At 40.2% G+C, this 15,573-nt stretch overlaps 1 protein-coding gene across 1 annotated transcript in view; it reads left to right on the top strand.

The window, feature by feature from the left end:
- The window catches only part of RCOR1 (REST corepressor 1), a 126,116-nt gene that overhangs the window by 85,604 nt on the left and 24,939 nt on the right, over positions 1-15,573 (top strand). The window contains exon 3 of the mRNA XM_007455615.1: positions 922-1,005. Coding sequence (XP_007455677.1) covers positions 922-1,005 — 84 coding nt within the window. The remainder of the gene's footprint in view (positions 1-921; positions 1,006-15,573) is intronic.

Below are 15,573 nucleotides of genomic sequence, written 5' to 3'. Positions count from 1 at the left end.
TTCCTGCTGTCAAGTCACTAAAATACCCAGTCACTAATGGTAGTGAAGGGGTAAGGGTATTCAATGCACACATGAAGAATTCGTAGTTTAAAAGAATATTTGAGCAGCTTGCCACATGCAGCTTCCTTTTTGTGTGTCCCCATCTGGGAGCAGAGCAGCAGAGTGTATGGTGCCTAAACCCTCGGGCCCTGTAACCACCCTGCCTAACATTGGTCCAGGTCTGCCTCCTAGTGGCTACTAATGACCTGTTTAGTTTCCTCACCTAGCGAGTGAGAATAGTAATCATACCTACCTCATATGACCTGTTTGTGAAATAAGTAAAAAGTTAGGTAGAAAAAGACTTAAAAGTAGAAATATTTCAGCAAATTCAGAGCCTCCCCACCCGCACCCTCACCCTGTGTTAAATGTGCGGGTTCCATCGGGGCCGACTCCAGTCGAGGGGGGGTGATAACGTCATCTTCCGACGTCTAAAGAAGACCAGAGTGGTGTGGTTTTTTGAAAATTTATACATAAATGAATATTTTATTATAATTAAAGACATTAATTTAGATGTATTATGAATAGTTTGTGGGTTTTTATCCTTTTTCTTTTACAAATATACACAGTCATAGTTACAGATGAAATTATACAGTATCTTTTGTTTGACTCAAAACAATACAGGAATGGATCTGCTCTCACCACTCCTATTCAACATTGTGTTGATGGTGCTAAGTTAAAGAGAATCTAAATAAATGAAGAGAGATACCATGTTAGTGCGTTGAAAAACTTGATTTGTGGGACTTCCCTGGTGGTTCAGTGGTAAAGCATCCGCCTTCCAATGCGGGGGACATGGGTTTGATCCCTGCAGAGTGGTGGTGTTAATTGTCGCTTGTTATGTCTGTTAAATTATAATAAGAATTTTCTTTTTTTATTTCTACCAAGCCAAACTAGCAAGACGCAGTCAAGAACGAGACAATCTTGGCATGCTGGTCTGGTCACCTAATCAGAATCTATCAGAAGCAAAATGTAAGTTTTAGAGCACTTTTATTTTCCACCTTTCTTATTTACTGCAAACTTTTAAAGTTACCTCTGTAGGTAAAAATCTCTCTATATATTACATTTATTTTACATTTTTAAAGTAAAATTTTGAAGAATTTGAAAGTGTGTTCTTTATTGTGGCCTGTCATAGTGATTTAAAGATTCTTAAGCTGTGGTTTCATAATCTACTTTTTATTCAAAATGCTGTACCACCTAATATTCTGAAGTAACTAGGAGGAAGGGTTCAGAGCGGAAAGAAAATTATAATGTTGTGTATAACTCCTTCAGCTGGGAATTTATAGATTTATTGATATAAAGATGAAGAGTTTAACAAATCTCTAATTGGAAGGATTACAAAGGGCAAATGTATGTTACTGGAAAAAGGTTTTATACTGTAAGACTTCATCCTAGCTAGAAGTAGAACTTTTGAATTGGCTCTTTGTTTTGTGTTTACATTTTTGTTAGAATGAATATTCTGAGCTACTTTGGGTTTTCTTTTGGGGGAGCCGGTAGGGGTCCTAGAGCTATTAGAAAGATTAATTGTATTTTCAGAGTTTGCCTCTTCAGTTTTCTGTCCCCTCTGCTCAGGTGATACCGTCGTGCAGGAATAATTTAATATTTGATATATTGCCGTAATAAGTCTTTGCCATTTTCAAAGTTTTTGTTTTCTTTATAACTTTAAAGAGAGAAGAAAAAATAAATTCCCCCTTTTGAGAATTTTTCAGTGGTGGGGGTGGGTGGTCCATGGATGGAATTTACGGAGATTTGTGAACTCGAGAATCACAGGCAAAATTTTTTTGGTGTATGTACGTTTTCCTGCAGAAAATTGGATTTTTAAAGGGCTCTTTGACAAAAATAGGATAAGAATCAATGCTCTAAAATGTGGTAGGGCTTAGAAAGCCCTCAGTGGTAAATGTTGGCCAGGAAACATAAGTTGTGAATAAAGGCTGGAACTCTCAGGCTTTGATCAGGATTTTCCAGATTGTGTTTTGCAGTATTAAAGTAGGTGTTAACAGGTTTCCACTGTCAAGTAAGTGTTAGAGATGATGCATATTAAATATCCTCCTCTTGTATATTTAACATTCATGTTTGCACTAAGGTGCAAAGAGTTCGGATGGTCAAGAAATGTTTGATTTTGACCAAGAAGGACCCTTTTTAAAAATACAGTACCTTCCATGGAACACAGGAAATTCAACTACTCTTAGTAATGCTTAATTTAGCAAGAATAAAATAATCTCAGTCTAATCTGATTTTCATAGTATCTTAATTTGCCAGCCTGTTGCTTGATGAGTTTATAATGGAGAACAGAATAGCAAAAGGAAGTATATTGGCAATTCTGATGCCTTTACTGTGCCGGGGAAGACCTTTTAAGTATTTCCTGTTTGTTTTTTCCCTTTGAGGATTTGCACTTAAAAAAGCAATCTATTCCATTTTTGAACATGTTGTTCCTTCTAACAGCTGAAAATTTGCATCTGTGTAATTTTTAAAGCTTTGTTTTCCTGAACTCTGTTAAATAAATCGGCTTCCTTATGAGTCTTTTAGGTGTTCAGTTCTCCTACCTTCTTTGTTGTCCCAGTTCAAATTAAACCTGCCTGGTTGCCTCAAGTGTTTTCAGATGGTCTGATTTGGGGCTCTTTTTCGTCTCTGTTGTACTCCTGGATAGATTCCGTTTGGTCATGGTGCCCATCTTCAATTATGGTGCCTGGAACTGAATATTAAAAATAGTGAGCACTGTTGAGCACTGTACTAAATCCTATATCATTCAGTCTTTACTGTAAACCAAGAAGACGTTTTTGTCCCCATTTTACAGGTGGCATTCCACAATTCAAAGAGGTTGTAAAACTAACACAAAGAGTCAGTGGTGGAGCCAGTAGTATCCAGGTTTGCTGACTCTTCACCCTGGCTTATGCTCTAAACGTGTCCCTCAGGTCGAGTTCGTCAGGTCTCAGTCCTCTCTTCATTTCAGTCACTTCCTGCTGTTATTACAGTGAAGATTGTATTAGTACCTCTTGCTGTTATTGTGTTACCTTTGGAATCTTGGGAGTCAGATTTTAATTTTAATATTATTTTATCTTTCGTAGACCTGCAAGAAAAGAACAGAATATGAAAAGTTAATAGATTTTTAAGCAATGGTATTACCTAAAATAAATTTGCAGTTTTAATGTAAGTCCTGACAGTATTGATTAACACTTTAAACTCTTTAAACCAATCTAAAAGTAACATTTATATATTGTTGAAAGTTCAGAAGGCACAGAAAAATATAAAGAAGAAACAGTTCACCCATTATTTCATTACCCAGAGATAACTGTTAAACATTTTGGATGTTTTCCCAATCCCTTTTTTTCCTCTGCATATTTTTATAAGTGAGATGTTGGTATTTCTATGTATGTGAGTGTGTATTGTCTTCCTGAACAATGACCTAAGCATTCGTTACCTTGCTAAACCCCTTGTAAATATTTAAAATAATGTTTAATATTTTATCATATGGATGTATCAGTGTATTTAAGCATTCTTCTATTGAAAATTTAGGTTGTTTCTAATTGTTGCTATTGTAAAAGAAGGCGGTGGTGAAAAGCAGAATCAGAGCTTTGTTCTCTTTTGTTGTTATTGTTGTGTTTTTAGTATTTTCTTAAGATACATCCCTTGGAATGGAATTGTGGATCGATGAGAGTTTGCTTAACTGCTCCAGTGTGAGGATGTGAACACAGTTGTTGATGTGAGTTAGGTTCCATTTGTGGAGCTTTGGGAATCATATTCTTTGACGAGTAGTCTAATCGTAGTTATGCCTTGAAATGTAGCCATAGTGTCACTGGGGACAAGTATACATAATTTGTTCTCTTTGCCATCTATCATTTCCCCCTCAGCTTCTCTCCCTCCCAGTACATAGACAAAAAAGAAGTATTTTCTACTTGCCTTTCTAATTTATTTTGAAAGAATGTGGAAGTCTTGGTTGTCCAACAATTGATTCTGACTTGTAGAAATAGGAGATTTGGGACACCTGTAGACTTCTAGTAGATGTCCCCATGTGTAAGGATGTCTGTAGATCCCTGGCTTTTCCTGGGTTGGTTTCTTTCCTCTCAAGTAAATGTTTAGAGTTCTGCCTCTTAGGGTTACTGCAAGTTTACAAAATTATTTTGTGGTTATAGAAATAAATACTGTTGTAGAAATTTCAAACAATATAGAATGTATAATGTACATAATTAAAGAAAGCCCTCTTGGGACTTCCCTGGTGGCGCAGTGGTTAAGAATCCGCCTGCCAACGCAGGGGACATGGGTTTGAGCCCTGGTCCGGGAAGATCCCACATGCGGAGCAACTAAGCCCGTGAGCCACAACTACTGAGCCCGTGTGCCACAACTACTGAAGCCCGCGTGCCTAGAGCCTATGCTCCGCAACTCAACAAAGAGTAGCCCCTGCTCGACGCAACTGAGAAAGCCTGCTCGCAGCAACGAAGACCCAACGCAGCCATAAATAAATATGATTGAATGATGAATGAATGAATGAATAAATAAATAAATAACCTTCTTTTTTAAAAAGCCCTTATAGTCACTATTTACAATATATATACTTCTCCTAATATTTTTGTATATCTTAATAAGTAGATGACTTTTAAATCACATATATGAGCTGTTTAGCAATTTGCTGTTAACAACACATGTGGGACTTTGTTCTGTTTGAATACATTTATTGGACTGGCCAAAAAGATCATTCAGATTTTTCTGTACCATGTTATGGAAAACCCCAAACGAACTTTTTAGCCAACCCAATGCAATTACCTAGTTTTAAACTACCAAGTATGGGTCCACCATAATTTAGTCTTTTCTTTTTATTTATTTATTTTTAAACAAATTTTCCTCCAAAAGTATCTCAATTAGGGTTATATTGAATTTGGGTTTATTTAGTGAGAATTGGTTTCATTCAGTTTTTTTTTTTTTTTTTTTTTTGGTACGTGGGCCTCTCACTGCTGTGGCCTCTCCCGTTTGCGGAGCACAGGCTCCGGACGCGCATGCTCAGCAGCCATGGCTTACGGGCCCAGCCGCTCCGTGGCACGTGGGATCCTCCTAGACCGGAGCACGAACCCGTGTCCCCTGCATCGGCAGGCGGACTCTCAACCACTGCGCCACCAGGGAAGCCCTCATTCACATTTTTATTGAGCAGTTTTGTGTGCCTGGTAGTGTACCAGGACTGAGGGATTCAGGAAGTTTATATTCTAATGGAGAAAGAAGGGGAAAATGAACATGTAAACAGATAATTTATATGTATTTCCTTTAGTCCAACTGTTTCTTCTTAGTTGTGAAAAATTGAGATCTAGAGAAGTTAGGTCAAATGCTTAAGGTCCCTCAGCTAGTTAGTAGCCAAGTTTGGGCTAGATCTCTGGTCTCCAGACTGCATTTATTATACATATCTGCCTTGGTGTACTGTTTGATTTAATAAACCAAAATACTTAAAGCATTACTGGTACTACATAAGTTGCTCTGGGCTGTGTCTAAGTAAAACTTCCTTAAGGAGAGATACGACCTTTGGAATATGCCTAGAAAAAATGTGCCTTGTAGAGACATATTTCATGTAGAGGAAATGTAAATAATTCCAAGTAGCACAGATGAGAACAATAGGATTTAGATAGTATTATAAAAATTATTGTGGAAAATTACATGATTAAATGATGGCATGATACTAAGGGGACAAAGGTGTGAATGAAGGTTAAATCATGTGGTGGAATCTGGAGGTTGGACAGACAGTGAGGGATACTGAAAAACGCTCACTAATTGGAAGAGAGGGCAGCTGATTCCTACATTATTTTAGCATCAAGCGTCTCCTGTGTACTCTTAGTATTTGGACGTGCCCCTTGGGACCCAACAGAAAGCACTCTGTTTTCCTAGGTAGAAACAAGCAATGGAAACAGATGGCATTTGGGTAGGAGATGAGGAAGGAGTAAGTGCACTGGCTGGATGAGGGGCACGCATGCGCTCTAAGAAGAGAAGATAGCGTTGGCGTTTGCACAGCATTTAGAGACCTGCCGGGCTGTGACGCACGTTGTCCCTGGGGAAGTGAGAAGCAATGAAGCTGGAAAGACAGGCCCAGTTCTTAAAGGGATGAGGATTTTGGAGGGATTTTTAGCTCGAAGCAGTGTTGTGCACATTAGAAAGCTCTTGACGGCCCTGTGGTTTAGAGGAGAGCTGGGGCTAGAGGCGGTACCTGCTGGTGCACTTGCAGGGGAGGGATGTTGATGCCTCTCTGGGCCATTGCTGTTAAAGGGAGGCTTGATGGAGATTTAGGAAGTCAAAACATCAATGTTGGGAGTGCTCAAAGGAAATGAGATGAGAGGAGTGTGGGTTAGCTGGGTGGTCCAGGTGGCCTTCACATGCCTTTAAAGCGGGGTACTTCTTACATCTAGGTCATCTGCATTGTTTCACCGTTTATTCCCCACATTTTCATTGACATACCTACTAGGCACTCTGTTTCTGTGATAGGATGTCATCTCCCGGATGGTCTGCTCCCCAAGTCCCCGTTGAGATGTGTACTGCTGCCCTCCTACCTGGATGCCTTCCTCTCCACTCACCTGTGGACACTCTCCCCGCCCTATTCCAGGCTGTCCTCCCTCCTTGTCTCACTTGGTCTGCACCCTAGATGTCCACCTTGCTTGCCCCTAATGGCTTTAGGGCAGTCTTCTCTCGGTGGGATGCTGCCGCCCTGGGTGCAGTGCAGTGTACTCTTCACAGTCCCCTCTGGTCCCTACCCTTATACATAGACCCACCCAAGGTTTGGGCTTTGTGTAAGAGAAGCACTTGAAGGTTAGCAGAACAAAGTGTACATGTTAGTTGCAAGAAATTTCAAAAGGTTATTTTAGTAGGTAGTCTTGTCTTCTTTGAAATATATAGAGAGTTAGGCCAGATCTTATTCCCTGTCTGTTTCACTTTACTGTTTTTAGGAAAACAAAAAAGTTTATCAAAGCATGTACGGTCAAATGTAATACAAAACTGTGACCTGGGAGAATTCTTAGAAGGGAGTTTTAGAAGGGAGGACAGGTTAAGAAAGGGAGTAATCTGAGGATGATTTTTTTATTGTTTGATTCTTTTTAAGGTAGGGCTTGAAAGAGGTGAATTGGAGCTGGAAGGGGGACGCCAGTACACAGCCCTGCACAGTTGATAGTTTCCTGAAGAAGCAGGTACCTTAGACTCGGCTGCGGTTGCCTTGGGCGTAGAAGTTAGCGAGGTCAACTTTTGGCTATTGGGAATCAGTAAAACAGATGGTTTTGCTCATTTATACATTACATATTGTATAGGTTATATATAATCATTAATTTTGCAGTTATGTAAGTGATTGATTGCTCTTTGTTTTTATTTTATAAAAATGAGGAGAAACTGGAACAGTGGTACGAAGCACTGGTCTCAGTGTTTAAGTAGACAAAGATGGAAATCATTAGCTATGCCAAAGACAATCGAGCTGGAAGGCTTTTTTTTTTTAGGCTGGCCGAACTATTAACTTTAAGGAAGAAAATTAACACATATAACATGATAGACATATAGAATTTAAAATTGTGTCAAAAGGCAAGTCAAATTAGAGATTTTAAAATAAGTTTTAGCTTTCTTGGAATGAGAACCCTTCTTAGACCTGCAGTATTTGCAAAAGTTGTTTCTGCATTAAGTCATTTGACTTCAGTACACAGTTTCAAGATTATATGGTGAGTGAGATCTTCACAGGTATGTAGTGAAACTAAAGTTTAAACTTTCATAGAAATATATAGTAAATGTCGGGAGTCTATATTCAGGGCTTTCTAACTCACTGCAGATTGAAGTCAAAAGACCTGACAGTTGCCACAAGGCTCTCGGTAGTCTGAGCCCACTTCTGCCCTCTGGAACTCATCCCGAGCGCGCTGTCCAGAGCCTTTTCCGTTCCCTTTGTCTGATCACTCTTCTCCCAAATGTCCACAGGGCGCTCTCTCCCTCAGTTTCTCCTGGTCACTAGGAGGGGGCCCTTCTTGCTACACTACAAAGTAGAGACAGAGACCACTACTGCCTTATCTTCGTCTCCTTCATTCCATTTGTCATCACCTGGCATAGTATTACTTACTTTATGTCCCTCCTCTATACTAAAATGAACGAGCAGAGGAACTTGGTATGTTTGTTCAGCTCTCTGTCAATCCTCTATTGGCATGTGGTGGATAAATACTTGTCCAATGAGAACATGATGGGGTGTGGACACTCCTTGTATGGAGATTTGCGAAAATGGGCTTTTTGGCTCTTTGTTTTGTAACTTGGGTCACTTGGAGCCTCTAATATTTTCTTCTTTGCCGCTCACCTTGTGGTGTCCATTTATTTACTCAGTAAATATTTGAGTGACTGTTTATGTGTCAGGTCCTGGAGGAATGCAAGAACGAACGATCTGCCAAGTCTACCTGCGTGTAGCTTACAGTCTGTTGGGAAACTGCCCTGCTATGGTATGAGTGCGTTGACAAGAGGGAAGAGTGTACTTAGAATTCTCATCTGTTAGGTCTGGGACCAGAGTGAGGCAGGGAGGGGTCAGGTAAGCTAATACTGGCCTTGGTTTTCAGCCATTTATAAATACATGGCTATCAGGGGGCTTGAAGTTTGTGATGTTTTTCAGGGTGTGAAAACTACTTTTTAAAAATCGTTTTTATTCTTTTAAGTGCTCTAGAGTTAACTAAATTGTGTAAAACTTATTAGAAGAGACAAAGAGCTGAATTTATAAACGATAGTGGGCGCCCTGTTAGTCCTCCTTTACCCTTCAATCATATCAGTGTGTCTTATCTTCATCCTTTTAAACTTAAAATTTTTCAGTTTGTTAAGTTGTAATTTATTTATCCTTTCTGTTCACAATGGACATCTCAGTTTTTAATTACTGCCAACTATTACTACTGGGAACATTCTTTGACTTATTTCTGATGTCTATTTGGAATATAGATATTTAGATCAATGCGAAATTATTTTCCAAAGTGGTCAAGCTGGTGTATACTGCTACCAGTGAAACACACAACTTATTTGCTCAGTGTTCTCTCCCATGTTTGTTATTGTTGGACTTCTACATTTTAGACTGTCCAGTGAGTATGGCTTTGTTTCTCATACCAGGGAATTTTGCTATTTTTGTTAGGCGTGATAATGACATTATGGTTCTGCAAAAAATATATCCACATTTTTAAAAAGATGAATACTGATATATATATATATATATATATATATATATATATATATATGAAATAACTGGGATTTACTTACAAATTCTTTAGCAAATGTAAAGCACATTTTGGGTTGGTTGGCCAGATCGGAATACAGATTAAAGTATTGTTTCAGTGTTAAATTTACTGTTCTGTCGTTACATAAGAGCACTACTCTTAGAAACTATATGCTGAGTATTTAAGAGTAATACTCAGCATATATTATATGACACTCTCAAATGGTTCAGCAAAGTAATTACGAGTATACGTACAAGCTTGTTTTTATTATTAAAAGTAGCCTGTAATTTCTTCATCTCATCACATTGGCTATAACCACTATGAAAATTTTGCTTTCGTGTCTTTTCTCTGAGCTTGTGTGTACTCTGATTTTAAGCACAGATGGATCATACTAATATAATAGTTTTCCAATTTTAGTTTTCCTATGATTAAAAGTTACACTGAGGTTTGGTCCTGAATAATATCCCATCAAATAGCTTAATTTACTTAACCATGTCCCTATTCTTGGACATTTATATTTTTTCAATTTTTCCCCTACTATAAATAACATATGAGTAAGCAGGAATTTTTAATGTCCTTTTCCAGCAGAGAAGAAAGCCATCCTGGATTCTGCAGATCACATTTCCCAGTTAAGTGCCTTCGTAGTTCTTTTTCTCTGGCACTTATGACAATTGGAATTAATTACTTGTTTAATTATTTCTCTCTCTGGCCAGACTGTGAGTTCTATGAAGGCGGAGACTCTCCTTTTTAATCATGGATATATAAGCAGTACCGGGCACACAGTAGGCCTAAAAGATGTATTGAATCAGTGGGGAATAATTAAATGTAAAACAGATTAGTTCATTATAAAATATCACTCTTCTGCAGCCTCTACTTTGAAAGCTTAGATTTCTTTAGTGGCTGAAGAAGCTCCCCCTCCCCCACAAGATTCAAGCATCGGCAGTGGGAACACCTGCCGCCTCCCGACAGACGTGCCCCCCATGCTCTCACTATCCCACCGTGCAGTCTAGCTTTTGTTATTAGAGCTGAAGAAACCAGGCCCACAGAGAAGGGACTTGTCTAAAGTTTGTGATGGGCAGAGCCTTTGGTCACCTTCCTGTAACCTAGCCTCCCTCTGAGTTTCCCTTGGCCACTTGAGTCTCTTTTAGGATCGCTCTTTCCAGTGTCTTGTATACAGATGGATTGTACTGGAGGGAAGAGCATTGTGTATAGAGTTTGGAAGAGGCAGGGTTAAAGGACAAATGTCCCTATGAAGTGAGATTTGTATACAAGTTATAGGGAGTCACTAGGATTTACAGACTTTTAAACCCTTCTTCTGACCACCTCCTTCCTCCCGTGCTCAGAACCCCACAAGCAGGAGGGGTTTTTTGGCGTGATTGAAATTCACAACTCACAAATTCAAAAACCTTATTTTACATAGCAGGAACATTTCTTCTCCTTTCTGTGGTTCTGATATTGTCGTATTCTTTTAAGTGCCAAAACCTTAAAATTTTGTGTTCATCGAGAGGGTTTTTATCACATTAAAATAGGGAATGGTCTTTACACATTAACTTTATGCTCTAATTCATTGATTCTCAAAACTGGCCCATCATAATCACCTGGGAGCATTGTAAAAACAAACCAAAAACATCAAGAGTGTGTTAGATTCTTTCCGTGATCTAAGTGTATTCATTTTCTGAGAATTCACCTTGCTGTACCCTTACATAAGTGCTTCTCTCTACGCACATCATACTTTACTAAAAACTCTGTTGCATAAAGTATACATACACATCCATGCACACACATATATACAGACATAAACATGAACACACATACATGCGTATACACATATATTTACAAAACAGGGTGGAGCCCAAGAGTCAGTATGTTAAAGACATTTGTCAGATGATTCTTAGCAGACAGGATTAGGAACTGTTGAATTGGAGCACAGCTCTGATGGACAGAGTTCAAGGACTGGGCAGGTTCTCTTGCTAAACTAATTCTGTGGTTGTAAACTGCTGCATCCCTTCCTTCTGGTTGAATCTCACAAATGTTTATGAAGGAATTAATTTTAATACTTTTCATCTGTATATTTCGACTCTTCTATTTTTTATTTTTATACAAAGCATACAAAGCATTTATATGTGTGTATATATTTATATATGTGTACTTTTATACAAAGTATTTATAGAATACTTTTTATTTTACAAGTGATGAAATGGGCTTAGCCTGCAAGTTCCTGATGGAAACTAAGGACTTTGACTCATGGTCTAGGGCTCTTTCCACTAGAGTCTGCTATGAGGTTATAGGTGAAACAACTGTCAGTCTTCCCCCCACCTTTTTTTTTTTTTTTTTTTTTTTTTGCGGTACGCGGGCCTCTCACTGTTGTGGTCTCTCCCGTTGCGGAGCACAGGCTCCGGACACGCAGGCTCAGCGGCCATGGCTCACGGGCCCAGCCGCTCCGCGGCACGTGGGATCTTCCCGGACCGGGGCACGAACCCGTGTCCCCTGCATCGGCAGGCGGACTCTCAACCACTGAGCCACCACAGAAGCCCTTTTTCCCCCTCTTTTAATGTCAGGGAATGTTGCCTTAATTGAGGGAGATGCAGACCTTGTTGTGAGCATGGTTCCTTCCTTCAGCTCATGTACACAAAGCAAAGCACAGGACAGCAAACAAGATTATTTTGAGTGCACGGTTGCCTGCTATGAGGGACTCAGTCATCAAGTAAGTTGACTTGGTGTGACAGAGATGCAAGAGGGTAGTGTGTCACTGCGTTGATCTTACTCTTTACCGTAGACTTTGGACATTTTTAAGGAAAAAGGTGGTTATTGTTTTGATTAGTCACAACTAAATGTCATTCATTCTAGTGATGATCAGTTTTTAAAATATGGGAGATTCTGTGTATGCCTTTCTGGAGAATACACAAATGTATGAATACTAGAGTAAAGGGGGAGGGATGCTCTTATCCTTTTCTTGGAAAAAATCTTTAATGCAAAAAACGTTTAAATTTAACATTTAGATGTTTTAAAAATTACTCTTAAAATTTTAGCCCTGGAAGACATAAGGGTCAATCCATTCTTACGTGATGAGGAAACTGTGGCACAGAGTCAGGGGTAGGACTTGTTCAGAGTTGTGTGCGTTGATTCTGGGTGGATTAGGTAGGAACGGATGGCAGAAGCTGAATTTCAACGTGTATGGCTTAGTAGAGTATTCATATTTCTTATTTCCACTTGATCAGATTGTCTATGAGACTGGGCTGGATTTTGTAGGGGTGCTAGAGGGTGGGAGGAGCTTTTTCTTTAGAGTGGGATTTTAACAAAACTACATTATGAAATAGCATTGTCATGAAGAAGATGTGTTTCATCATTGACTAGGAAGGACTGGTTCATTACATTACATTGTACTCTGGCTGAGATTCTGTGGCTTATTTCTTAAGCCCTCTAGCCCCCACCTCAAGATATTCAGAGGGATCACCGAAATATTAGCTGTAGTAATGTTTGTGCCCACCAGGTGGCATAGTTGCTCTACCCAAATGATTTAAGCTCATTTTGATTCTCAGTGAGTTACAGTGATAACTCATTTCTTATTTAATAGTAAAAAGAGGTACCACGATATTTGTTATCATATTCTTGAAGAAAACTTAGCATGCTCATTTTGAGTTACGAGAGAGAAATTGGTACCGTATTTCCTTTGCTACTGTAAGCTACTGTAAATGTTATGATGGTAAAAATTTCCTTTGCTACTGTAAGCTACTGTAAATGTTATGATGGTAAAAATTTTAAAAAGCTGTATTAAGGCTGTAGCTTTGTCCTCAGCACACCTTATGGTGTCAGCCTCTTGCTCTGCATAGACTATGCAAGATCACAAGGTATTCCGAATTGCTGCAATATCTGGGGGAGGGAAGGGTGAGTTAAGGTTAAGGGGGCAGTTTTCATCTGCATTCTTCCCCTTTTTGCAATTGAATTTGAGATTCTTACTACTGGTACTGGGAGCATTTAGGTCATTGGGTTAAAACATGAATATAGAAACCAGTGAAGCCTCGCAGGAGGCAGCCATTTGCCTGTTACCCTCAGTTTCTGTCCCTTCCTTCATCAGCCACAGTTCTGTTTTCTTAACTTCATTCAAACTGAATAGATCGTGTTGATGTGCCTTGCTCAGTTCTCTCTACCATGGAGACTGTTCTTATCTGACATGCCCCCCCACCCCCGTCTCCCTTACTCAAGAGATGGGATAGTGAACGGAAGTTTAACGCCATGGGTCCTGGGGCCAGACACTCGGTGTACATGAGTCCTAGCACTGCTACTTACCAGCTGTGTGACCCTGCCCAAATGATCTAACTTCTCTGCGCCTCAGTTTCTTCATTTGTCAATGGGAGTGATAATAGAATTATCGGAGAGGATTAAAAAGATAATCCTGGTAAAGAGCTTAGAACAGTGGCCCGAACATAGTAAATTCTCAAATGTTAGTGACTCTTACTATAGTGTCAATATAGCTGTTGAATCTTTAGGAAGCTTTTCTTGATTTATCATCATTGCCATCACTATTTACTGATTATTTTGCATTCTCACATTATCCTACATCTACACTGTTATTTTATGTATTTATGTTCTCCTCTGTCACCTGTGTGTTGTTTCAAGCTACTGCAACAAATCATTTTTCTTTTGTATTTTGGCCTACTTGGTACAGTGTTCAGTACATGGTAAGGGTAGTTCAATAAGTGTTTGACTAAGCTTTACGAATTTTGTAAATTTTTTTGATGAATCTCGCACATTCTACCTTTTTAAAAATAAATACGTTTACTTGTTTATTTATTTATTTATGGCCTCATTGGGTCTTCATTGCTGCCTGTGGGTTCTCTCTCTAGTTGTGGCGAGCAGGGGCTACTCTTCATTGAGGTGCGCGAGCTTCTCATTGCGGTGGCTTCTCTCGTTGTGGAGCACGGGCTCTAGGCGCAGAGGCTTCAGTAGTGTGGCACGGGCTCAGTAGTTGTGGCTCGTGGGCTTAGTTGCTCCGCAGCATGTGGGATCTTCCCAGACTAGGGCTGGAACCTGTGTCCCCTGCATTGGCAGGCAGATTCTTAACCACTGCACAACCAGGGAAGTCCCTCACACCTTCTACCTTTAAGTGATGTTACCCCCAAAACATAATTCATTCACCTATGCTTTCCATAATGGTAAGGTCTTGTCAAAAAAAGCCGTGGTTTGTATAGTCCGTGTACTTCTTAAAGGATCAGAGTGGTGCAGCTGTCTTTATCCATTATAATTTAAGATGAGACAGTTCTCCCTGGTTGTTCCTATAGGAGTTTTCAAGTTTTTAAAAACATTGCATTATTTCTTTTTAAATTGTTTTTAAAGCAGAGTACGCTTAACTCTGTGTCTGATTCTTCTGCTGCTGACGACAGATTAGACTGTTAGCTAAGCTGCACAAGAAACACGTGCTTCTGGCCTGTGCCTTGGGAAAGGCTGGTGGGTGCAGATGCCCGGGCCAGGGACCTTGGGATGTCCTGATCACAGCTCATTCAGTGACTCTGCCCGCAGTGGCTCCTCGCCCCGGATTGGGATGGACTCTGGTTACCCTTCAATCTTCTACAGGCAAAGTCAAGATTATTGCTGCCAACAGTTAAAAGAAAGTGTTGGAAATGACCCCATGGACCCCGGCTTTCTTTGTCTCAGGCAGCTTGTACTTCTCTTGCTTCCCTTCCTGTTTCATCTTTTGTCCACAGACAAGGCAGTTGGGAGTGGATTTTGTTTTCTTAGGTTGAAAGCTCATTTTTGCTTAAGGAAAGCACACGGGAGGTTTTGAAAAATGTACACTTTCCATTTTCTTCATGACCTACCCATAGTTCCTGGCAGGCTGTGTCAGGCAGGTAGGTGGTGGGGAGGGCATCGGGAGTCCAGAAACTGTGATGGGTGGCCATGCCCTCTGATGACGAAAGGGAACGAGGGCTGAGGACTATACAGGGTGGGAAGGTAGTAAGAGACAAGCCCTGTCCGCAGCATTGTTTGTGCCAATGGCTGTATTCTGAATTAACTCTAGTCTGAAACATTGTGTGAGGAGGAGGGGAGAGGAGGGGTTCCTGCTGTGCTGTAGTTTTCAGTCAGGGGCTATAACCCAGCTTTTCCGGGGAGAGCAACTTCCTACGAAGGTTTAGGAAGTTGCTAAGGGTAACACAGTCTCAAATACGGGGCTTACTATGCGCCCGGCACCGCTAGCTGTGAACTCGTTTTATCAAGAGACAGAGCCAAGATCTGACCTGAGTCTTTCTTACCCCGTGCCTAGCCTGTGCTGCCTTTCTGCCTCCCTGCCTCCCTGCCTCCCTGCCTCCCTCCTTCCTTCCTTCCTTCCTTTCTCTCTCTCTCTCCCCCCTCCCCCTCCCTCCCCCTCCTT

This window comes from Lipotes vexillifer, unplaced genomic scaffold (assembly GCF_000442215.2).
Source record: "Lipotes vexillifer unplaced genomic scaffold, Lipotes_vexillifer_v1.1 scaffold584, whole genome shotgun sequence".
In the NCBI taxonomy this organism is placed as follows: domain Eukaryota; kingdom Metazoa; phylum Chordata; class Mammalia; order Artiodactyla; family Lipotidae; genus Lipotes; species Lipotes vexillifer.
This window is presented reverse-complemented; position numbering and strand designations above follow the sequence as displayed.